General features: G+C 40.1%; 1 protein-coding gene across 1 annotated transcript in view; it reads left to right on the top strand.

Moving 5' to 3' along the window:
• Window positions 1-9,060, top strand: part of STK31 (serine/threonine kinase 31) — a 40,554-nt gene extending 31,494 nt beyond the window's left edge. The window contains exons 20-23 of the mRNA XM_010577655.1: window positions 263-412; window positions 2,064-2,189; window positions 4,172-4,240; window positions 8,736-9,060. Of these exons, the coding sequence (XP_010575957.1) occupies window positions 263-412; window positions 2,064-2,189; window positions 4,172-4,240; window positions 8,736-8,927 (537 nt within the window). The 3' untranslated portion in view covers window positions 8,928-9,060. The remainder of the gene's footprint in view (window positions 1-262; window positions 413-2,063; window positions 2,190-4,171; window positions 4,241-8,735) is intronic.
• Window positions 9,061-24,852: the final 15,792 nt, after the last annotated feature.

Raw genomic sequence — 24,852 nt, 5'->3', positions numbered from 1 at the left:
CCCCCATATTTTTTCATGTTAGTGATTTGTTAATCAGTGACTGCTGGCTTTTCTTCCCGCCCCCCTGCCCTGCCTGGCTGTGCAAGTCATAATAACGTTACTAGGATTTGATCCATGCTTCATAAAACGGAATTAGCATGAATTCTGAATGTGTACAAACCTAAAAATAAGAAGTCTTAGTTCTGGATAGAAACGTACTTGATACTGTGCTTTGTTTTTTCCATATCTATCTTTGTAATAAACAACCAAATTACATCATTAGGAGGCATTAAAAGTGATGAAAGGAGTGGCCCAAGGTCTACAAACATTGCATGGAGCTAATATAGTGCATGGATCTCTGCATGGAAATAATGTTTTTGCTGTGAATCGAAAACAAGGAATCGTTGGAGACTTTGATTTCACGAAATCAGAGGTAAAAAAAAAATCCTTTAGTGACTTTTAGTCAGAATTCTGTATCAAAACAGACAGCTGAGTGTGCAATTTAAAAGCTTTATTGTGCTTAGCAGTGAGATTGCTGTTTCATATTCTGAATAGGGTTGAGCAGTTTGAGTCTCATTGAAATTTTTGTAAACAATCTAATCTTGGAGGGGAAAAAAGGAATTGCTGAGTGTGGGCTCTGGTTAAGCAAAACAGTGGAACAAAAAAGAGAAGTTGCAGTAGTTGTTGGCTGTCTGTCTTGTGTATTCAAAGGTAATCAATGTCATCAGAGGTGAGGGTAAGAACTAATGTTTGAAGGGCTCATCAAGCTCATGAAGTCTTTGCCTTTCTGTTTGATAGGTAATGGGGTTCTAGTATGTGTTTTAATCTGTTGCAGTATTTGGTAAATTAACAGGATTTTACATGTTGTCTACATATACTTGAATTTATATGTACTTCTGATTTAGTCCTCAGTTTCTGTAGTAAAGAATTTCATAGTTGTTCTTGGGGAAAATCTAATATTCTTTAAGAACACAAGCTATTTTCTTACTCTTCATTGTGTTTACATAGCAAAGTCTCCAATAATAGTATCTCTTCTGTAGTAAGCTTTTGACTTTCTAAACTCATTTGAGCTAAAACTTTTTTGTGCTAGAGGTCTGCTTTATGCTTATTTATTTTTTTTCATAGTAATATATATTACAATAATATGCCATTATATTAGTGTAATAAACATAATATAAATAAAAGTAAGTTTCATTGAGTACCTTTATTTCTGCTTTGGAAATGCATTATCTGTTAATCTCATGAAGAGTGTCAAATGTTTGGACAGCAAGGTGTGCTTCCCTTGAAAGAAATTTCAATTTTCAACATGCTAAAGAGAGATGCCTTAAAAATTTTTGACAGCTGAATTTTCTGAACGGTCATACTCAGCGCACATGGTTTCATTGTGAAAAGTGCAAAAACTGAGGAAGACTATCCCTCTCTTTATTGCTCCCTGCAGGTATGAGCTGTGCTGAAATGAGCAGCTCCCATGTGATAGAGCAGGAAAGTTCTACCCATGGTTCACAGCCGGGATCCAGTTTGTGCCCTTTTCTATAGGGGTGTCAGTACTGCTCAGTGCTTGTACTTTCTGCATGATCACAAATGCACGAGTGGAGCTGGTAACTGGTGTGTTACTGAGTACTCTTGGTGATCTGGAGTGTAGTCTTCCCCAGTCTGGCTATAGCTGGTGCTGGCTGCTGTCATGGAGGGGGATAGAAACTCAGGATCTAGCTTTTATTTTGACAGTAGACAGTCCTAAAATATGCTGGAAACCAGGAGGGAGGAAGCAGCTATTTTCAGGTGAAGACCAGAAAGGCAGAGAAGAGAAAATAGGAAAGCTGGCAGAACTGAACTTCAGAACTAGAGTTCTTCAAAATAGTGCTGAAGGTCTTTTAATATCTGTGATTTTTTTTTTTTTTTTTCCCCCTAGTTTGAGAAGTTTTGCGATTTGTATTCTTTACCACCTTATAAGCTTTAATAGTTCTAGTATGGAGCACAGAACTCTATGGTAAAGTCTGACACGTTAAAAGGGAGAGGGAGATACATCTGCTTCAGTGTGCCGTTGATCTTGCTTGAAATTATGGGTACAATTTTTTTCCCCGTAGGAACAACGTGCTGCTGCAAACACTATGGTTGTCGGTACCCTGAGCTTAGTTTCTCCTGAACTGAAAATGGGACAGCCAGCTTCTCCAGCCTCTGACATGTATGCTTATGGCTGCCTTCTGTTCTGGGTATGTAATGGCTTGTGGGAGAGTTTCTAGCAATGTTACGGAACGGTAGCAGGCTTATAAAGAGCAATGAATGTTATCTCCAGCTTCTGCTTTGAACTATTTTGGTGAAATAAGTGCTCACATTTTCAACTGAGTGGTAAGTGTAGAACGAATGGGAGTTACGATTAGGGGCAGAACACAGTGCATTTTTCTGTAAAATATACAATGTAATTTGTATAGTAATAGGAACAAAAATTATGCTTTTGTTCCTCATGCTGTGGATTGTCAGTTCTTACTGCACTGCACTTCTTATTCATTCATTGTGAGCCTTTTTTTTTTTTTTTTCTTTTTTTTGTGACCTTGCCCTTGAGGAATTACCCAAATCAAGAGAGGGAGGATGAAGACAAGGATGGGACTGTCCTATGTTTTGTTGCTGGCAACAGTGCTTAGATTAGGTGTTTTGTTTCTAGTGTGTGTTATGCCAGGGAGGAGAAAGCAATCTACTTTCCTGGTTAAGTGGTATATTGCATAGCATCTCCTACATCTCCTTTTTGTCTTCTGGCACTGTATTGCTGCCTCCCAACTCAGGGTGTCAGTGCCATGTGTTCTGAATGGGAAAACTTCAAATCTTCCAGACCTGAAAAGCCACAAGCTACCCAGCAAGTGCTGGTGTTCCCAGGCAGTGACTTTGCATGAGCACTTGATACGTTGGAACTGGCTCAATGAGTACCAGTTGGAGCTCCAGGTACATGGGGGTCTTCCTGGGAAACACTGGCAGTTCCATCAGCTGCACAGTGATGGCTTCAGTAATCCCTTTTGTGCTGTGGCATCTTAAAAACACTTCCTAACAGAGATGTAAACTGCAAGTTGATAGGTAGCCACTGTCGGTTACCTGTGCTGAGATGATAAAGCTGGTTCATATAAAAGTCACTTTTCATTATGTTTTATTCCTAATTTAGGAAGCAGTTGCTTAAAATGAAGTAATTTTGTACTGAAATAGATGAACTAAAGTGTAGCTTAATATCGTAGATATTTATAATTTATTAATGTGGTATGGTTTAGTTAGAACACTTTCAGTACCACTAATCAGATCTTCATCTGTTCTAGAAAAAAAGGTTTTTACAAGTAGAAGTGAGTAAAAGGAAAAAAAACAATAGTTAAAAAAAAAAGACCGTTTTACAAGTGGCTGACTCTGCTTGAAGAGAATATTTGGGATGCAGCAAGCTTGACATGCTTCTGAAACCTCATCCAAGTTTGCCAGCTGAATTTCAGATTAATCCATATGCAACTAATCTTCAGCTCGGACTTGGTGTTGTATTGATTATTTGATGGAAAATTCTAGCTCATGTGTTAGTATTATGTTCAATAGTTGCTGGTTTCATGTTGAGCATGTGACATTGCATTCTCCCTTGTTAAACAGCAATGGCACTTCTAAAATTGAGACAGTGGTTTTCCAAGTTCTCTGTTGATCTGTGTCACAACAGCCCACCACTGACTAAACACATTTCCTTTTGCTGTCTATGCAGTTGTTCAGAGTAGAGGCATTTTCAGCTTAACCTGTAGGCAGGGTTTTGGAAAATGCTGTACTCAGGCATGGTTCTAGGCAAAAGTAAAGACTGGGAAATTTTACTTTGTTTATGGGTACAGGGTTTGTATTTGTGTGTTAGAGTACTCCTCAGCATTTCTTAAAGAGAATATATAATTAAACTTACAGCTTGGACATGGACTTTGAGTCATATTTTTAAAAGTCTATTTTTTTTGACCTCTAAAAGTTTCTTTTGATACTAATTTTTTCCCCCTTCTTTCTGCATAAGGGGAACTTGAGCCCCTTGCATGTTTTTTCCCTACTGTGAAATTAGGAAGAAAGCCTTTCCCTGCCATTTTCCTGTAACAATCCATTTTCACGTGAAACCTGGCATGTCCTTGACTGATGTTTGGTTTTGTTAAACTAAAAGGAAAAAAAACCCACTGGTGTTATGCATTACGTGTCTTTTCATTTACAGCTTTGCATTCAAAACCAGGAGTTCAGCACAAAAGAAGATGGAACACCTGAGGTAGATGTGGTTATCATGGTATGTTAATCGTTGGATGAGGATGATTAGACTGCTCTTGTTTAGAGGTGGTTAATCAATATTTTTTTTTTAACAAGTCAAACATTTCATTGTAAGTGCTGGGTTGAGAAAACATTCTTAATTGATTATTTGAATAATCCTAAGTAGCATGCATAAATAAAATTATGTTTGAGAAGGTAGAAAACTCCAGAGTTTTCTTAATATTTAACTCTGACCTCAGGAGGAGCAACTTCTTCACAGATAACTATTAATTGAATGACACCAAGTTACAGACTTGGGGAATAAGTCATTGAGATTCAGCCTCAAAGGAGGTATTTGAATTGGGAACCTATCTTTTCTGAAGTCAGGGATGTTGAATTTGTTCATCTGTCTTTCTGCATAATGGTTGTACAGTGCTTAAGCGTTAATAAAACAGCCAAATTCCATTTTAATCAATTAAACGTGGTTGTAAAAGCGTACTGTGCCCTTTATTCTTTGGTTTGGGTTTGTTTTGTGTGTGTGAAACAAACTTTTCTATGCCTCTGAAACAAATGCACAGATCAAAGTGGACCCTGCATGATATGAATTTGTGTTGTTGCTTTCATTCTTTCAACTGTTGTTCTCTGTCTACTGTATGCCGGCAACTGTTGTCACCTTGAACTCTATTTTCAGTGCCTTTTTTGAAGCTTATCCTTGCCCAGTGCCTCAGTGACTCTTTGAGAATAGAGCTGTGTGCCTTCATGTTCCCCAACTTAGGTCTCCAACTTTGAAGTCTATCCTTTGCTAACTTCCCTATCTCTTGGATATTAATCATAAGCAGATAATTTTATGGCCTTCTCTCTGTGTGCCATATTTACCTGAGCACTTGTCTTTCCTTGGGTTTATTTTCTTGTGTAACTCTCTTTCCCATAAGCTTTTAGCCTTCTGGCCAGGAGTTAAGACCTTTTTTCTTGCCTGCTTTCAACCTCTTCTACCTTTGCTACAGGCGATTCCTTTTCCTCCTTATAAAAGTTGGAATAACAGAAGAGATGCCTCCATACATAGTTTAAAGAAATTCACAGGGAGGTTTATGGACCTTTTTCAAATCATTAGTCTTCCCAGACTAGTTCCTGCTTCATAATTTTTTGCTGTACTCCTGCTTGTCTAGTTACTGACTGCTTTGTTCTTGTGCTGTGTCCCTCTCATCTCCCTTGAGTGGATTGCCCTTGCGTTTTTTAATCTGTATGGACTACTTCTCATATCATGCTTATTCTGTTGATCTTACTTTAAGTGAGAGCTTACTGCTTTATCTAGATTTGAGGAGCTCATGAAACTCTTTAAATTAAGCCTTACACTATTAAAAAGCCTGCAAGTGGGTGACTGTTTAGCTTTTAAGTGAAGTCTTAGGTTATGGATAGAATTTCCTAAGGAATATAGGGAAGAGTTAGAGGTTAATCCCAATGTTTTCTAGAAAAGTAGAAAACAAAGCAGCAGAGGTGCTGTTGGTCAGATAAATTTGGGTTGTTTTGTCAAGGGAAAAAGAAACGCAAATAATAAATCCCTCTTTATTGGTTATACTTGTGTGTTGATGATTTGCCTGCTTTGCGGAGATAACTATTAAAGCATGGGGTTAAATTACTAGAATTGTGTTCATTATGAGCTTAGTGTATCCTGTTTACTGTGTTTAGGTTAAGAAACTGTTACGATACAGTACCAGACTTAACACAGCTGTAGTGGTTCCAGTGTCTAGGCAGGGTAGCTTGTGTATTACTGCATAACACAGTACTGTAAATAATCTTGTTTTATTAGATGACTCTTATCTTCTACACTATGTCTTTTAATAACGTCATTTCAGCAATGTTCTCCAGTGATGAAAGCATTAATGATGAAGCACAGGACTGTACCAAATCCCTCTGCAAAAGTATTGCTAGTGTAACACTACCTTGGAAAAATAAAAGAATAAAACATGCACCATTTGAGCAGGGAGGTGATCCTGTAAATAGTGTTTCTTATCATTCATTATAGTTGCTTGGTTTCATATTAAAAATTAAGTGAATGTCATGAAACGCAAAATACTATAGCAAACAAGATTCAGTACTTCATGATTCACCATTAGGGCTAACAAGAGGGTTTTAAATATATTCCACAAAACTTGTACAGAACAGTCTGCCTCATTCAGAACCGTCTGTGGCATTCAGCATTATGCATAATAATCCTTAGATACTGAAAAACCTGACTTTGTCTCATGCATAAGAGAAACTTAATTGTTCAAGGAAATAGAAAAGATTTCTTGGGACATCAAAAATAGGAGTTAGTTCACTTCTGTTTCCCATAAAATTTCTGCTGTAATAACGCTTTATAAATAAGGTCTGAAGTATGCAAATCAAAGTTTAAACGGCCAGTTTCAGGGTATTATATTTCTGTGTTCTTCTGTAGCAGGTATCTTCTGAAGTGCAAACAGCTGCCTTTATCTCACAGACAATTAATTAATTAATTTAGCCATTACTGCTCTTAGCAGGGATTAATTCATTTTACAGCTTTTAATACGAGCAAGTTTCTTTAACTTTTGTCCCTGATGAAAAGAAGCAGCATTTGATTTTGACCTTGTCAGATGATACGATCCTAATCAATACATCATAGTTGGCAGTTTTTAAGGATTCATCCTGGATGTGTGTGCACGCACGTGCACCAACCACCAAAGTCTGCTGGAAAGCAATCTGTGCTGCCTGCAGTGCACAGGAACACACATAAGGGTTTTACTGAGAAATGTAATATTAATAAATATCTTTCAGCTGTTTCTTGGGGAATCTTGTAGACCCCTGGCTGTTAATCCTTGTCCCACTTCTTGGGGAAAATCTGTTTTGCTTTTAAGTGCTTTATCTGTAATCAGCTTATTCAGAATTAATCTCCATGCCCATCTGCAGGCTCTTGACAGGCTGGTAATTTCCCTCCCATCTCAGTCTCATGCCCAGAGGAGTTGCACACTTGCAACTAATAAAATTCTTGTTGATTTCAGCAAATGTAAAATTGCCACAGGAAAATAACATTAGGCTTTAAAACAGGGATATTAATGTCAGGTAACTGTTGAGGAAAAGCAAAGTTTAGAGATAAGATCTTGTAGCCACTCATTTAGCCATGCCAAGCTTCAGTGTTCAGTGTGTTTCAGCATCCGGTTTTGTGCATTTTTTTTAAAAAAAAGGTAAATAAGAGCAAACACAATGAAATGGAGTTCATATGATGAAATGTTGTCCTACAACAGTATTCCTTGTGGAATCAATTTTCAGTTTCCTTAGTGTGAGAAGATGGTGAGAAGGGAATATATTTGTTGTTGACAGACATTTGATAGTATCATGAAATGCAAATGTACAAGTACAAAGCTTTTCAAGCTCTTTAAATGCTCAGGCTTTCTTCACTTTTAATTTTGCAGAGGAAGTGTGTAGACATGATTCACTCCTGTATTTCATTGCACATTTGGATCTTCATAAGTAGAGATTTTTCTGTTGAGCATTTAAAATGTTTTATAAACAGATGTTTTCAGATCTCATCTTTTCCCCCAGATTTCAGATTATTTGGGGAGTGGCTAATTCTCCAGAGTCACTCTGATAATTAGTGGAAGACTTGGAAATTGTCTGCTTGTTTCTGTCTTGTCAAGTTTATGACTACTTGTGTACATTCCTTTGCATTACAGTGATTCTTCTGTCTGGGTGAAATGGGGAGAGGTGAGAGGTGTACAGGTCGCTTGTGCTTTGCTGTTTTATTGACCCTGGCCAGAGATGTTGCTGGCTTGGAGACTGTGAACAAGCAAGCCTTCTTATGGAAAGAGTCTGCTCCCATTGAGTTTTGGTGATCTAGATTTCTAGATCAGCATTTGAGATTGTCTTTCTTGCAGTCCCCTTGTCCAAAATCCAGTGTGTGCTCTTCCTCACTCAGCAGCTGATGTCTATGAATATGTGTAGCAGCTGTGTTTTTTATGTTTTGTGTATGGAGTCCAGCACTGTTAATGTACTAAGCATTTAGGCATGTAATCCCTTCTGATAAATCCAAAGAGCCTAAGTGTAAGTGGTGGGTTAATAGCAAAAGAGCTGCTGTTGATTTAGAGCCCATTACTTTGGTTTTGGTTTTTTTTTTTTTCCAGTCCTCTTGTAGAGAGGTAAAGCAATGTGACAAGTTAAAGATGAAGTTGCAGAAGGTGAATGGCACCTGTTCTGTTCCTTCTCAGTAGAAAGACCTACTGCAGTATTTCTCTAATTTATGGTAGTTCAGTGAATTGATATTTTAAAATATAATAACTCATGATCTTCTGTGAAATCTGCTGGCACCAGGTTGACAGAGCTGGTGCCGAATGCTTGCTTTTATTTTGTTGTTAATGAGCACTATGACTGTCAAATGTTGCTGACCATTGGAATGCTATGGTACAACCTTTTGTGAGGACTTTGGGCCCTAAGCACTTACAAGATGTGTTCATCAAATACTTGGTTGTTATTTGTAATTGAGTTTGTTTTGCTTACTGATGAAATCATTCTCCCTCTGTTTGTAGGATGATAAAGTTAAATCTCTTCTCCTGAATTTGTTCTGCTGTAACAGACTGACAGCTGAGCAGGTGCTGAGGCATGATTGCTTCCTTGTAGTTGATGCGGTTCTAGTTTCACCACAACCAGGTGAAGAGTATAAGCCATGCGAAGAACATGATTCTGAGAAGACAGATGGAAAGAAGAATGTGATTAACTGAGGAGAGTGGAGCAAGCCCTACTCAATAGATGATGAACTTTTCCATCAGGTGTTTGATTGAGATGTCTGGTTTTGTTTGGTTTTGAAATCATTGTCTGGATCTGGAATCTCAAAATAATAAAAGGTTTGGCAGGTGCAGTCATGTTTTGTGATTACATAATCTTCACTGTGTTTTCTTCTAAGTACGTTCTATTCTAAACAAGTGTTTAGGGGTATAAGTGTGGTGTTACTGATTGTGTTCTTAGTTTGTCATCCTTATTCTCTGTCCGTTATATAGGCTTTAAATTTACAGAGAATAGTCTTTTTAGATGTCAGAGGTCTTTAAAATGAAGCTTTAGTGACTTGGTTTTGTATCCAGTTTTCTATCCCTCTTCTTGCTGTGATTCCAGATAACATGTTCCTCTTAAAGATGCTCTAGCGTATTACCTTTTTGCTAGAGTCTTTTTGTTATTGCATAGCCAACATGTTCCTACAGCAACTGCCTTCAAGATATAAGGTGGGGGGGTTGGAAAGTACTGCTTTGACAACTGGTAAAGGAAATGGAGAGCAGCCTGCCTCTTTTCTGTCTTTTTGCATTTGAAAAACACAATTGGCTTTCCAGAGAGCAGGCATCCTTCTAGTTGTTCCTTTGCAGTGCTGCTGCTAACCAAAATACTATACACATACAAGCAGTAGCTTTTGCAAATGCTTGCTCTATGTCATAAGTGTGTGTATATATCATCTGTTCTTACTTGTTCGCAATAGCTATAAAGATGTGATATTCATGAGTGGGTTTGTTTGCCTGCAATACTTTGCTGTTAATGTTACCATTGAAAGAGTTTTGTCAGCTCTTTATTTTTACAGGAAATTGTTGCTTATCTTTATGAAGGTTTTCCTTCTTGGAAAGAAACAGGTCAAAATGTGCAGAGTTGCTGTAGCGGTATATTTAGCCTCTGGGTGTTGCTCTTGGACAGCGCTGTTGGCAGACTAGTATGTTGTAGAGGAATTATTGAGGCTGCATGTTGGATGAAGAATGTGAAAATGCAGTGTCTAATGGGCAAGAAGCAGCACCAGGGGAATTGGGGAGCTCCCAGGTACAATAATACGGTCCACAGTGGGTAGGAGATACCTTGGCACATCCACATCTGATACTAGACTTGGTTTTCCATCCTTAAACCAATTAGTTGTTTTATATGGAGTAGCATGTAAGATGCTTCATCCTTTTTTTCATTAAATGATAATTATTTTTTAATTTCTATAATGTGTATGTAAACGATGATAGCAAAACCTTTGTTAAAAATATTTTTTATGTAGAATTTTTTGTTAGTGTCATAAATATTTTCATGACAGAAATCACAGAAAAATAATATCTTGGTTTTTGTCAATGAAAATAAACAGTTTAGCAATTTTGTGGGATGCTTTCCAAATACTGATTGCAGTCTTTCACTGTTAATAAAAGGCTAACTTTAATTTTAATGTTAAACACTGAATAAAGGTTAGAAGACTAACGTGGTGGTTTGTGTTGTGCTGTGTCATGTATATTAGAATAATTTTTTGCCCAGTTTTCCTGCTCCAGAGTCCATGCAACCTAAAGTGTACTTCTTAAATCCCTGAATTGCTAACCTTCTTGATTTTCTGAAAACAGAAGTCTCTGTGTATGCTTGATTAAAAAAATGGCAGCCTCTTCAAAAATCTCTTCACCAGCCGTAAGTAATACAATTTTTACACGTGGAACCTAGCATGTGAGATGGATTTAAAAAAACCCAATAGACTGCAATAAAACTTTGAAACCTTTTGGTATATATGAGTGTCAGGGTATGAGACAGCCTTTCAATTTGAATTAAATGTTGATTACAGTCTTAGCATCACCAGTTCTGTTTGTTTCTACTTCAACCTTCCCTATGGTAATTTTGTAGCCGTGGCTTTCTTTTCATTTCTTACTTGCCGGAGGCCTGAAGAAAATAAGATTGGTTCAGGGTCATGTTGCACAGCTGTCCTGCCAAAACTGAATACAAACCCTTGGTAGTAGCCTGCCTGCTGTTAAGTTTGACACGCCTTTTTCCACTGCATCTCTTCTGGCTAGAAGATGGGTACTCGGAGGATAGAGAAGGGAGGTTGAAATGATCCTGTAGGAACGGTCTGTATCCTTCCTCACCTGCTGCACCCTTCCTTGGTACCAGCATTCTGCAATTGTGAACAGTGTCCTTGTACTGACCATGTTGATGCAGGACCTTCAGGGGCTGAGTATTGCTTCACTGAGAAGTAAGGACTTCAGTTGCTGTCATGGGCCTAGACATTCATATCATCTTATGGCCTCTAAAGGAAAGCCTGCAGTTCCAGGTCTTGGTGCCGACAACTTCCTTTTATGAGGACTGTTACCTTTGTTACTTCTTCAGACTTGTGTTCTCTCCGCCCTCCTCACCTTGGTGTCCACTAGTTGTGTGTTGGTATCAGTCTTGGCTTTTGCTCAGGACATCATACCCAAGTCAGCTACTACAGTTGCCTTCTAGGCTGTAGATCTGGTAACAAAATCACCTAAGAGGAAATACTTTCTTCAGGTACCTGCCAACAACCGCTTCATCTGGCTCTCCCTAACCTAGCCTGCAGACTCGGGATAGGGCTGGCTTGCTTTGGGAAATCTTTCAGCAGATTGGAAGAACATCAACATTTCTGTCTCCAGGGTTTGGGTGGAGCTGTAGGAACTACTCTTCCTTTCTGGATGCTGCACCTCTGGTCACTTCTGGAGACTCCTGCTGTTCTGTTCACTGCCTCTTAATCTTCATGCCCACCCTAACATCCATAACTACATCTTTCCACGTAGTCTGCTGGTCACTCCATTAGTATTTAACACTTCTGCCTGTGTAGTTTAGAGAAGGGTGGGGTTTTTTGTACTTCAAAATAGCTTTCTGCTAGAACAGAGTCTTTCTTGTTAGCTTACTAGTATTTTAACAATTTTTTTCCTGATGGTGCCTGCAGGTTAAATTGTATTCCTTCATAGGCAACTGCCTCAAGGACTTCCTCTAAATGGGAAAAAATTTATTTCATCTGCAGTCACTTCATTTCCCCAACTTGCAAGGAAATTGGTATGAATTCATCCTGATTATGCACCATGCCACACTTCACTTGTAGCTCCTGCAGCAGTTGTCTTGAAACATGGGTTTTTCACAGCAGACACGCTGTAGCTAGATAGACTGAAAACAGTTGTCAGATTGTCCTGTCCTTTAGGGTTGTGGACAGATCGGCTGTTATGACATGGAATTCTGTTCTGCTAGTGCCAGCCTACACTGGGGTGGGGGCACATGGGCTCAGGTGTTGGAATTGGGTTTTGGCAGCTTTAAATTCGGGGGCTGCAGTACATCAAGATCATACCGCGTAGAAGCATGTTCATAAGTTAAAACCATTTGAATTGGAACTTTTAAAAATATATTTTATTATCCCTTTTGTCTGGCATCTGTGTGTTACAGCTGCAAGGTATGTTACCAATAGGTGGGGAGAAAACGATTTGCCCTGCTGTGTGAAGATGTGATGATGGCTTATATTTGTTACCCCACTGTCTTGCCAGTAGCTAGTTGGCTGCCTGAGGCCTATGGGTAGGACCCCCTTCCACTTGCTGTACAGCAGAGCTGGGAAAGTTTGCCAAAACTCCCTGACACATGTTTCTTCACTAGTAAACTTCCAGCTATTCAGCTTTCCTGCAATCTTAACGATTGGTAGCATGGTCAAGGAGACTGGATCTGTTCTGTCTCATCTTGACAGTCCCATTGCGGACCAGAAGTTTTTCATGTCTGGAGTATCATATTACAAGTTTAATCTGTCAATTCAGCAGTCCTCTGGCTTCTTCATGATCTTTTTTAGCTCTATGGCATGGTGTTTCGGAAAAGGCAAGAGCTGTACCGCCTGCTGTCAGTATGCTGGTTATTGGCAGATTTGACAGCTCTGGAGAAAGAGTCCTTGTTTGAAGTGGAAGAAGATGGTGCATGTGAGCACTGGGGCTTTGAGACGCAAGATATTATTCCCGTAGATTACTCAGGAGCAGGTTTTGCCCTTACTAGGTGTGTCTTGGATTGTGTGTTCTCCCAGATGTGGCCTAGGATGCCTGTGCTGTTGAAGTGCGTGTTATGGCCTTGCAATCAGCACGTGGTTGCGTGTAGTTAGTTCGAAGGGCTGAGGGAACATTAATAATGTCCTCTCTATCACTTACCAAGTCCTCCATGCATTTCTGCAGCTTTTCTTTCTAACCACTTTCTTGAGAAGTTTTCTTCGGTTCTGTGTCCTCACTCTGGTAATGTTTTTCTGTTGCTCTCAAAGACAGTCTGTTGTGGTGTTACCGGAACCTGAACATCTGTGAAATGCAAGTTCTTAATAGTGTTGCCTTATGTACCCTGCGGTGGGTTAAGTTATTGCCTGCTGCCCCACTTTGGCCTGCCAAGGCAGGAGTAGAGTTGACACAGGGGCAGTTCTTGAAGGAGAATGTAAGAGTTACCTACCCAGTAGCTGGTCTTGTGGGTGTCTTGAGGTTCAGTAGAAGGATTTTAAGTGGTAGTTAGCACACTTCAAATTTTTATGCTGCATTTGCATGAACCATGGTAAATTGCAGGGTGCCTGCAAGCTGTGCAAGTCCTACCAGCTGAAACACTGAACAAACATGCAAGAAGCCTTGTGCAGCATAAGTCACGTACAATGTAAGTGTGTATAGCCAGCACAATGCAGAGGATTTCTTTGTGTACAAGTATCTCAGTTTACAGAATCGGTCAGTCTCCATAGGAGAGAAACCAGGAGAATTCCTTTGGAGCAAATAGATTGAAGATGCTTTGGTCCAGCCACTGTGATGAAAGCTGGGTGAATACTTGGAAGTAAAAGCCTGCTGACCTCGTGTCGTGGTTTCAGCCCAGCCGGTAACAAAGGACCACGCAGCTGCTCGCTCACTCCTCCCGCGCCCCTCTGGTGGGATGGGGAGGAGAATCGGAGGAGAGAAAAGGAAAAAAAAAACCCCGAACCTCGAGGATTGAGACAGGGGCAGTTTACTGGGACAACACAAAAAAAAAGAGAAGTTACAGCAACAACGGTACCAATAAAAGAGTGTACAAAAGGAGTGATGCACAGTGCAACTGCTCACCACCCGGAACCCGACGCTCTGCCACCTCCCCCACCGAAATTCGAGAGCGCTCCCCCCAGCCCGCTCCCCATTTATATACTGAGCATGATGGCACATGGTATGGAATAGCTCCTTGGCTAGTTCAGGTCAGCTGCCCTGGCTATGCCCCCCACCTCCCAGGTTCCTGTAAAAATTAACTCTGTCCCAGCTGAACCCGGGACACCTCGATATCGGGAGATGCAGGTGGAGGCTGTTGGAATTGGAAGTGGGTTTATTTGAAAAAAATCCCTCCCAACCCCATAGGACTTGTTTAAATTTGAAGTCTGCTGTTGGGAAATGCAGATCTGTTCCATACCAACTTTTCTTCCTTCTCTTAATTTAAGATAACTGTCAAAATGATGATTCCACAAAAGCAATACCAACCTGTTTTTGAAGGCTGGTATCGTGCTTTAACCCTAACCAGTAGCTAAGCACCACGCAGCCGCTCACTTACTTCCCCCCACCTGCTGGACGGAGGAGAGAATCGGGGAGGAAAAAAAGTAAAACTCATGGGTTGAGATAAGAACAGTTTAATAGAACAGAAAGGAAGAAAATGATGATAAAATGACAATAATAATAAAAGAATTGGAATATACAAAACAAGTGGTGCACAATACAATTGCTTGGCACTCGCAGACTGATGCCCAGTTAATTCCCAAGCAGCGATCTGCCCTGCCCCTGTCCAACTCCCCCCCAGTTCCTATACTAGATGTAACATCACATGGTATGGGATACCCTTTTGGCCACTTTGGGTCAGCTGCCCTGACTGTGTCCCCTCCCAACTCCTTGTGCCCCTGCAGCCTTCTTGCTGGCTGGGCATGAGAAGCTGAAAAATCCTTGACTTAGCATAAACACTACTTAGCAACAACTGAAAACATCAGTGTTATCAACATTCTTCTCATACTGAACCCAAATCATAGTGCTATACCAGCTACTAGAAAGAAAATTAACTCTATCCCAGCTGAAACCAGGACAGCTGGTTGTTGCCAATGTTCATGTTGTGGGTGTGCAGTTGTAAGCTCATCAATCTGCCTGTAATTTTTATCCTCTGTCCTTGTCAGCAAGAGGTGGAGCTGTTGTTCATTTGTTCTTCCAGCTGTCACCTTTCCTCTGTAAAGTTGTTTTTTTTCTTTCTTATTTTTTTTTCCTAAAACCTAGTTGGAACCTTTTGTTGGTCTGTTTTTAACTTCTCCATTGGCCCAATGATTGGCTACTGTGGCTACCTGTGAAAACTAGGTAGCAACTTTGTGTAAAGTTTTTGGTGAAACGATCAATTCTTGTACCTGTATATTGAATTTGTAGTGTCTGGATATGTTTCAAGTTATCGTAGAATCATAAAATAGTTTGGGTTGGAAGGGACCTTTAAAGGTCATCTAGTCCAACCCCCCTGCAATGAGCAAGGACATCTTCAGCTAGATCAGGTCGCTCAGAGCCCCGCCCAAACTGGCCTTGAATGTTTCCAGGGATGGGGTATCTACCACTTCTCTGGGCAATCTGTTCCAGTGTTTCACCACCCTCATCATAAAAGATTTCATCCTTTTATATCTAGCATGAATCTGTTCTCCTTTAGTTTAAAACCGTTATCACTTCTCTTATTGCTACAGGCCCTATAAAAAGTCTGTCACCACCTTTCTTACAAGCCCCCTTTAAGTATTGAAAAGCCTCAGTAAGATCTCCCCAGGTTATTCTCTTCTCCAGGCTCAACAACTCCAACTCTCTCAGCCTTTCCTCATAGGAGAGGTGTTCCAGGCCTCTGATTGTTTCTGTGGCCCTCCTCTATACCCGCTCCAACAGGTCCATGTCTTTCCTGTGCTGAGGGCTCCAGAGCCGGACGCAGTACTGCAGGTGGGGTCTCACCAGAGCGGAGTAGAGGGGCAGGACCACCTCCCTCGACCTGCTGGCCACGCTGCTTTTGATGCAGCCCAGGATATGGTTGGCCTTCTGGGCTGTGAGTGCACATTGCTGGCTCATGTCCAGCTTTTCATCCACCAGTACCCCCAAGTCCTTCTCCACAGGGCTGCTCAACTCTCCCAACTGTTATACATGCAAGATACTTCTTGATAGTAGTAACTTCTGTCAAGGGAGTGGGGGAGAGGCAAGCCTCTGACAGTTCTTGTATGCCATCTTTTTTCCAATGGTTTCACGCAGAACATAGTGCAAGTTTTTTGACTAGGATGGTCTGTGGACCTCTCCTCTTGAAAGGACGTGCATGGTCATTACCTTCCCGGAGGCTCCTCCTCCTTCTTGTAATACTGGAGAGCATTGAAGAATTGAGGCTTGTTTGGGCAGGCTCTGCCATTTGCACCCGGTCATGTAGGATGCTGAAGGAGCAGGAGAAAACGTGTGTGACTTGCAGGTGCAGCTAGGGCCGCAGTTTCCAACACATCACATGAAAGAAAGAAACATCTCAAAGTTGTTGTTGTTGGATGACAGTATGTTTACATTAATGGCCTTTTTCTAATACTCTCCTGAAATACTTTGTTAACCAGAGTTTGACTTTGTTGTATTACAGTAATGTATCTGCAAAACTGTTAAATTCTTGGGACGTCTTTTGCTACTAGGGCCTTATAGTTCAGTCACTATGACTCAATAGCCTTTGTATTTCACTACTTAATTCCTTACATTATTTCTGCAAACATCACTATTGCAGAGGGTGAGAATGGTTTGGTGTTGGTGTTCTCATGGAGACACTGTTACTTACTTCATGGTGCCATTTGCAAGTAACATGACTGCTAATGTGCATAACTGTGAGACTCATCATTTGGGTATGCTGTAGTGATTTGTCATGGAGCAGCCTTTTTTCTCCAACTTAGTAATAGGCTTCCAGCCTTGTCTGGTTGTCTGCTTGCATCTTGTCCCACTGTTTTACTAGGGTAGCAGCTAATCTTTAAAGATAGGGTCAACAATTTCACTCTTACTTACAGTTACCTGTTCCCACTGCTGGAGACAGAAACAGTGTGGGGAACTCGGGGAGCTACTGGGTACCAATGACTTGGTTTTTGAACATTACCTTTTGCTTCCTGGGTATTTCTGTTTCAGTGAAAGTCTGTCTAAAAGAAGACAGGTTTTGATAGGAGGCTTAAGAAATGTGCACTGAAACTTGTTCTACGCAGTACATCTGAAGAGTACTTGATAGTGTCTGTACATACCACCCATATACTATTTCAAAGCGTAAGTGGCAGTATTATTTCCTTCTGGTCCTAACTCTACAAGAAGTTACTGCTTTAGTTCTTTGCAAGAACACAGTGGCAGGAAACAACCTGTTAGTGCTGTTAGATGGGCCAAACTGCTGAAATTGCTTTATTGAAAATGTAAACCATTTTCTAGTCAGAGCATACTGACAGACCGGCATGTTGTGTTAATATCTTAATACTATGCCTCAGGGCATTTATAAAGTTAATCTTTTGACATTTTTATTTGCTTTTTGGCTCAACATCACGATTCATTTTTTATCTTTTAGAAGTTCCATTTATGACTGTCATTTAATTGATGGTAACTACAAATTATATTAGCTGCAAAGGAATAAATAAAAGAAATGCAAGTAGTTTAATTTGGAACATGGTAATCTTAGTAGCCTGAGTCATTAATTTCATCATCCGCTGCAGTTAGTATCATTTTATGATTCATAAGTCTATTCGTTTCTTTTTTTAGTGTGTCATCAGATAAATAGCTCAACGGTAAGGTGGCAGAATTGTCTTGTCTCACCCCAGTCGTAAGAGAGAATGCAGGTTTGATTGTTCCTATGTATACGTAGTAAATCTGTCCCTCTGACCTCTTAAATCTGTGAAACAACTTCCCGTGCTTCAGTGGAGCACTTGCTGATTAAGCCATTCAGATTATCAAATGACCGCTACCTCAACCTAAAATTTATATTTTGTTCAAATTGTTTTGAAATGCATTTGTTCATTTGCTGAAGGTGACCTACCACCATGGATCAGTGCACAGACACAGAGCGATCTTGGGCTGACTTAAGCAGGAAGCAATCAGCATTTGCTTAATGTTAAGTCAGTGCTACTGCAGAAGTACTGTCAAGCCCTTGAATGGTTGATGTCTCTAATTTAATTAGAGAAAATGTAATCTTTTTATTACTCTCTGTGGGTTCACTTTCAGTTTAAAATCCTCAAGTGGTGTGATTTGTTTTGGAATGTCCCCTCTCTTGAGGTGCCATGCCAGCAACAGTACCTGCCACCTACTAACTTCATTTTGAAGTTTGAAAAGCTCTGCAGAAAGGATCAGTCTTTATATAGATACGTAGGTAGAGATACATTACTATGTCAGAACTTGCATTACTCAGGAGAATGAATTTGCTCTAGTGATGGTTATTGCTTTCTGAGGAACCAGTGTGGTGAGGAGAAACAAGTTACGGGCATATAAATACATGACGAGCATCTTTGTACCTATGGGTATACATTATAAAATCAGTATCCTCAGTTCTTGTTAAGCTTCCGAGCTTATGCTAAGGTAAATGTCATATAAGCTTGAAGTGCTGGGGTATTGCCTCTAGGCACAGGCTTGACAAAGTAATGATATAATCATAGTGTGCCACTAAGAGGTGGCACTTTTCCCTGAAAAACATTGTTTTTATAAAATGCAGGCTTCCCTTCTGCCACATGTCTGTCCAGTGTTCAGGATAGATGAAACTATCCTGTACATGTGTGCATGGCTGTATGCATTCTGGTGTTTGTATTTAGATTCCTCTAGGACTGCTGCTTCCCAGCTTTCATTTCATTCACTCATGTCTCTTTTCTGAGGGGCTCTGTGAAGAAGTGGTTCAACTGTGCCATTAGAAGAGCTATGTTAATTCTGGAATGATCCATGAATTGTCAGCCACTGTTTAATATCTCTTCTTTTTCCATTGTTTTGATAAATCTTAGTATGGTAACTCACTTTCATTTGCGTAAGTTTGTGCAAGATTGGGTCACTTCTAAATAATAGACAAAATCATGTCTTTTGACCATGCACTGATTATCCTAGTAGCCTCAAAACCAGGTTAGGTTAGCTTTAGCAATTTAAATGCCAAGCAACTTCATAGTAAATCAATTGCAGAAGACAGGATTTTTTGAGACTTAAAACATCTCGTGACCTCAATGCTGCTATCTGTCTTTTCAGTAAAATAATGGGGATACCCTTTCTCTTGGTGGAGGTACTTTTTCCAGAATTGGACATCATGCATCAAGGAAGAATAAAAACACATCAGAGACAGTTCAGGGAGGAGTATGAGAAAGTCAAAGGTCTACAATCCAGGATCTGCAAGCTAGAAAAAAAGACTTGGGTAAAGAAAGGGTGGGTTTTAAGTCTTCTAAGAGGTAAAAGCCTAGAACAGAGATGAACAAAATGGAGCTATTACTACTTCTGCCCTTTGGGGCTTAATGGGTTGATTTTTACAGCAAAGGAAGTTAAGGTTAGACATTAGGGAAAGAAACATTCTAGTTCAGCATAGTTAAGCACTGGAATGTACGGCTTAGGGAGGCTTGAAGCCTCCAGTACTGTAGTGAGATAAGGCAACTGTCTGGCAGGAATGACATAGGTATGTATAACTACTATGGGGTGGAAAACGGGCTGGATAACTCTTTTTCTGTTCTACTTGGCTCTGTCTTTTGTAATATTTTTTTTTTAATGTATCACTTTGCCTTAAGCCATCACTATTAGGTAGGTTGGTTTCATCAAGAAAAGATGTGTGAACTTGGGAGTACCTTGAATTGGGTAAATTAGAAACCTGGGTCAGAATCCCTCTTTTGCAGATGGTAAGGATCGGAGACTTAGGTTAACTGCATGCAATCGAGATGTGTCTACAGTTCCAGCCCTAGGAAGCTTAAAAAGTGGCTGGCCTTTTCCCTTTATTGGAAGCTGCGTGCATGACTTGCTCTGTACCAAAGGCAGCTTGACATTTGCAGAGACCTGCAGCACTCGAAGGAATAGGTTCTGCCTGCAAGGATAACTTCAGCAAAGGCTTTGTCAATTGTAAAGTCTTTTGCAGTACATCTCTAAATCAGTTTTAAAGCATCTTAATTTATTTTATACAAAGGCCTGTTGTCCTTAACTAGTTGTCAAATGCATTGCTGCAAGCAGTAACTGTCTTTTGTGGCCAGAACTTATGGGCATGTGATTAGTAAGATACTGAGCTTTGTTTGGATACAAGGCTGAAAACACCCACAGATGTCTCATCCTGCCAGGAAATATTCTGTTTAGAGTATATGTCTAATCAGCCATGGGGGAAGAATTGCCAGCTAAGACACTGCTCGCTGGTAAATTGTCATCAGGCTGGGCAGGACGTTGCATTTACATCAGCATTTATATGGGACCCCCCTGCCTCCCAGATATCTGCTTCGAAGTGGGACTGACTTTGTCCCTTGAGAGAGGTTACCAAAATCCTATCTGCTGTTTTTATACCTCTTCTTTTTTTACAAATGGTTCCTGATGATGAAAACAGGATCTCTTTTTATACAGGTTGTCATCTGCTGTTGATTCCTCATCTGCTGTGCTTGTTTGGCATATCTGCTGCAGAGGTAGTTATGATGATCTAGTTACAGTTGTCTTCAGGTGGAGCAATAAGCAGCAGAAGGAGGTGAACTTATGAGAAATACACCTCCTACTTTTGTTCAGCTGTCCCTGGTAGGAGTAGTGTTAAAAAAATAGTAATACACAGAGCATGATGCAAGCAGACTGTTTTTTTAAAGGGAGTGATGTGCCAAGAGTTCCAGAAGAGATATAATTTGTAGAATGTTTTAGACCGTTAGCTCATACTGAATTTTTGCTATTAGCCTCTTTCTCAGGAAGCCTGAAAATCAAAGGTCGAGGGGGAATCCTGAACCAGGAGAAGGTAAAGAAAGCCACCTCACTCTTTGCACTGATTAGCTGAGTAAATAGAAACTGAAGTGTCCCTTCTCTCACAGTTCGCTTGTTAAGACAGTCTTGGCAATGAGTGTTCTTCTGTTCACTGCATCCATGCAATCAGGGTAGTGTTTATCTTGGAAGAGTTTTCAGGCATCTGATGTGACCGTGGAAATTGTTCTGAGTTTAGTTAGAGTATGTGGCACTGCTCTAAGTCCACCACAGGCAGTGAACTCAAGGTATAGACTGATCCCTCCCACGTCTCCCAGCTCTGTTTCTGGATGTGCAATATTTTCCCACCTCATCAGAAAGATTTTACATCACGAAAGTGCTTAAGTCTGTGCCTAAATGCTTTGTTGAGTAGAGATGGAGTGAAACATCTATCTTTAGTGGTTTGGTAAACTTGGACCAGTGTCACTGTTTCCCCTGCTGTATATTCAAAACTTTGCAACTCCTGTGTGATGAGGAGGTCTAATGTCTAGGTAGCTTCTGTTCTGCTTTTTAAATCAACGTGTTGACCTACGACATGTAAGTTTGGCTGAGGATAAAGGTGTTGGGAGTGTTTTGATTTCTGCACAGGAATGGTATTCATGTTGTGTTGCTGACCCAGAGTGGAACAGTATGGATGAAAGATGTGCATTTTCTTTTGGGCTACTACATTAACATATGGCTCCTGTAGTAATTCCCAAATTACATATGCACAAGACAGACTGTCATTTCCTGGAAGATATTAAAATCAATTTCTCCTGAATATATAGGAAAGATGTAGGTCTAGCATAGACATATCTAGGCAATATCTGGGCAATGTGTCATGTGAATTTGGTGGCTTTTTGTGAGTCATCCAGTGTTTCTTGGTGGGAACTAAAGCTGAAATGGTATTCTTGTACGTTTCTTGTAGTCTTTTTAAAAAAGTTTAACTGAAATGGTGATGGAAATTTATATGCCAATAATGGAAAACAGGAGGAAAAGTGTATGTTTGGAGTAAGAGGCAGGGGGCATCATGTTTAGGACCGAAAGACTCCTTCTCTAAAGTTACTACTGATGTAACTGTTACCGTGTGGTATGTGTTGAAATAGGACAGCATCAGGCATGGAGAGGAAGACTGCATTATTACATGACATGAAAATAGATCTTTTGAGATAAGTCAAACATTTGAAGAAGTGCCTCTAAAAAATCGAAGGGAAAAAGGAAACATGAAGCTACTTGTTAAATTTGGGGCAGATTTCTGAGAGTTTGCTTTTCATGGAAGTGGAACTTAATGGACCAGTCACAAAGTTAAAGGAAACAGGAGCGCAGTCCTTGCAAGTATGCACTACTGAGATTTCTATTACGGAACAATAGTGGTCATCTCCACTTCCAAGGAGAGCCATAGCAAGTCTCTATGGTAGACTCGATTTTGGTTTCTTCAGAGTTTCACATAGGTATGGTGGACCTGGATCTGAAGTAGAATTTTTCTCACTGTCTGGAGAAATTCTTGAGAGTTGGTGTTCTTGTAGTAGCCCTGGCAAACTGCAGTTGCCAAGATCTAACTTCTTGCTTTTTATTGGACTGCCTTTCTGCAGTACTGAGAGCCAGCTGTATGACAATAAACGTCTAAACTGTGGCAATCACTGAATGCGAAGAAGTGCTAACTCTAGGTAGCAAAGTGCAATGCAAATGATTACTGGAAACCAAACTCTTTCCTTCAATGCAATTGAGCCCGTTGCTTGTACGGAACTCCCCCAAACCAAGATAAATGACTCTGAAGTTTGCCAGTAAAGTGGAAGGATTTCCCTGTCAGAGTTTGTTAGCTGTGCCAGGGTTTCTGTCCGACAGAAGCCAGAAATGGTGCAGTGGGTACCTGGGGAAGCACTCGAGGTCCTCCTGTTGCCTCCTTCAGTTGTGTCCTTTCCCTCTCCCCATCTGTCCTGTGTCTTTTGGGGACTTGCCGATGCCAGTTATAACCAGCAGCTGTTATTTCTCAAGCAGTGTAATTCTACATTGTGTTTTCTGGAAGCTCTTACCTGTCTGGTCATGCCTATGAATTCTTTCCTTTTGCCTTTCACTAAAGGTGTTGGAGAGAAGGATGTCTTTTACTAAGCTAGCATTGACTTAGGACTATCTGTGACAAATCTGAGTTGTGCTAGGGACAGGGCATAGATCTGAGAAATGGCTTCAAAAGATGTTTACTATCAGTCATGTTAAAAGAACTCTATTGCCAAAACATGGCCATGAAATATTTTGGTGTACCAAACTGTGTATGGTTTTGCTTATTTATTTATTGTTCTGGGAATGTATCTATTTATACGCCGATTTGAATGTTGAAAGCAATTCTATACATTTTAATTTAGATTTGTGAAAACTTTAGGATAGACCTATTTAAATGCAGACTTTTTTTTAAAAAAGCAAGGTAATACTTGGGGGTTTTGGAGGTTATTTTCTAAAGTTCACTGTTCATCTGATTAGTTGAAACTACTTTCACACGTTTACTGTTCATCACTTTATGGGACTAAGGAAAGATCAGAAGAAAATATCTAGGAATGTTGACTTCTGAAACTATTAAAAGATTTGATGAAAAAATGTCAGGTCTTCAGATATGGTTTTTAGTTCTCTTACAACTAAAAATTTGTAAAAATTTAAGTCTTCTGTTAAATAATTTTTGTATAGTCCATATATGCTTTATGGTGTTCTCCAGCACTGGAGCGAAATCTCACCTCATGGTTTACACCTCATATGCCAGACAATCCTGAGAAAAAAAAGAAACAGTTAAAAAAACCCTCTCACCTTTAATTGCTTAAAATGATATAAAGATTTGAAAGTTGCTGATGTTTTGACAGTGGGTTTGTTTTGGGTTTTTTGTTTGGTTTGTGTGTGTTTGGGGTTTTGTTGTTGTTGTTGTTGTTTTGTTTTTGAACATTTCCCATGTTGTTTTCCTGGGCTGGTTTAAATGTGGAAGTGAGGAGAAAATTTTTCTGAATTCCAGAGTGAGATGCCAAGTTTCATGCTGCAGTACCATGCCAAAATATCCAAATGCATTGCGAATTTGTTTGGAATGAGTTTCCTTTGTATTACTGACACCTTTTTAATTTTGAGGTTGGTCTTTTCCCATTAAAAATGTTCTGTATTGGCATAGAAAATTATCATCTAGGGATCAGTGTCAGTGTTTTCTGCAGATTAGGTTTGGTTCATTAACGCCACTTAAATTTGATGTGTGTCCCATGACCATCTATGGGTGCAAAAGGAGATGGTGTTGCCATTGACGTATTTTGGATACGTTTCAGTGTCCTCTTCAGATGAAGTTAATGGATCAGATCACATTAGCCATGCAGTTTTTTCCATGCCAAGGAACATTCCGCCCTATGCAGGAGCAGGGTGGAAAAGGAGTTATTCCACTTTCATTAATGTAATGATTTATCTCAATCTCGTTTTCAGTCAGCAGTCTGTGCATCTCGTCTTGCTTAATCTTGTCTTCCCCTGCACTGAATCGCTTGCCGCCACTGCATGTCTTTGGGTATTTTTCCTTTGAGTGCAACTTTACAGGGCTGCATCACTTCATATGCTAGCTAGTGGCACAGAAGGCTTCTCTGTTCACGTTCAGGTGTCTACTCAAGCCTTACTTTCTTTAACAGGTCACTTACAGGATGCAGAATATTGTCATTACAGCACTGGGCCTTTAGCTTGCCACCCCGGTCCATGGTTCATCTGCACCATTTGACAGAGATCAAGTCACAGTTAGCAATTGAATTTCTCCAGATGCTGATGCCTTTAAAATTTTTTCTATAACAAGTGTGTAAAATGCCTGTTGGAAACTGTATTGTTTGTAGTTGTTGATTTTCATGCAGGAGGAGGGGTTTGCATCCTCATACTTTCTCAAAGTGTTGCTGTGTGAAATAAGTGCAGCCTCCTGGAGGTGATGATTAAAAAACGTGTGTGTGTGTATGTGTGTATGTGTGTATGCGCTTGCATCCACTTCTTTGTTGTGCTGTGACTCAACTCGGTTACT

The sequence above is a fragment of the Haliaeetus leucocephalus genome, unplaced genomic scaffold (assembly GCF_000737465.1).
Source record: "Haliaeetus leucocephalus isolate CR32 unplaced genomic scaffold, Haliaeetus_leucocephalus-4.0 Scaffold566, whole genome shotgun sequence".
Taxonomy (NCBI): domain Eukaryota; kingdom Metazoa; phylum Chordata; class Aves; order Accipitriformes; family Accipitridae; genus Haliaeetus; species Haliaeetus leucocephalus.
This window is presented reverse-complemented; position numbering and strand designations above follow the sequence as displayed.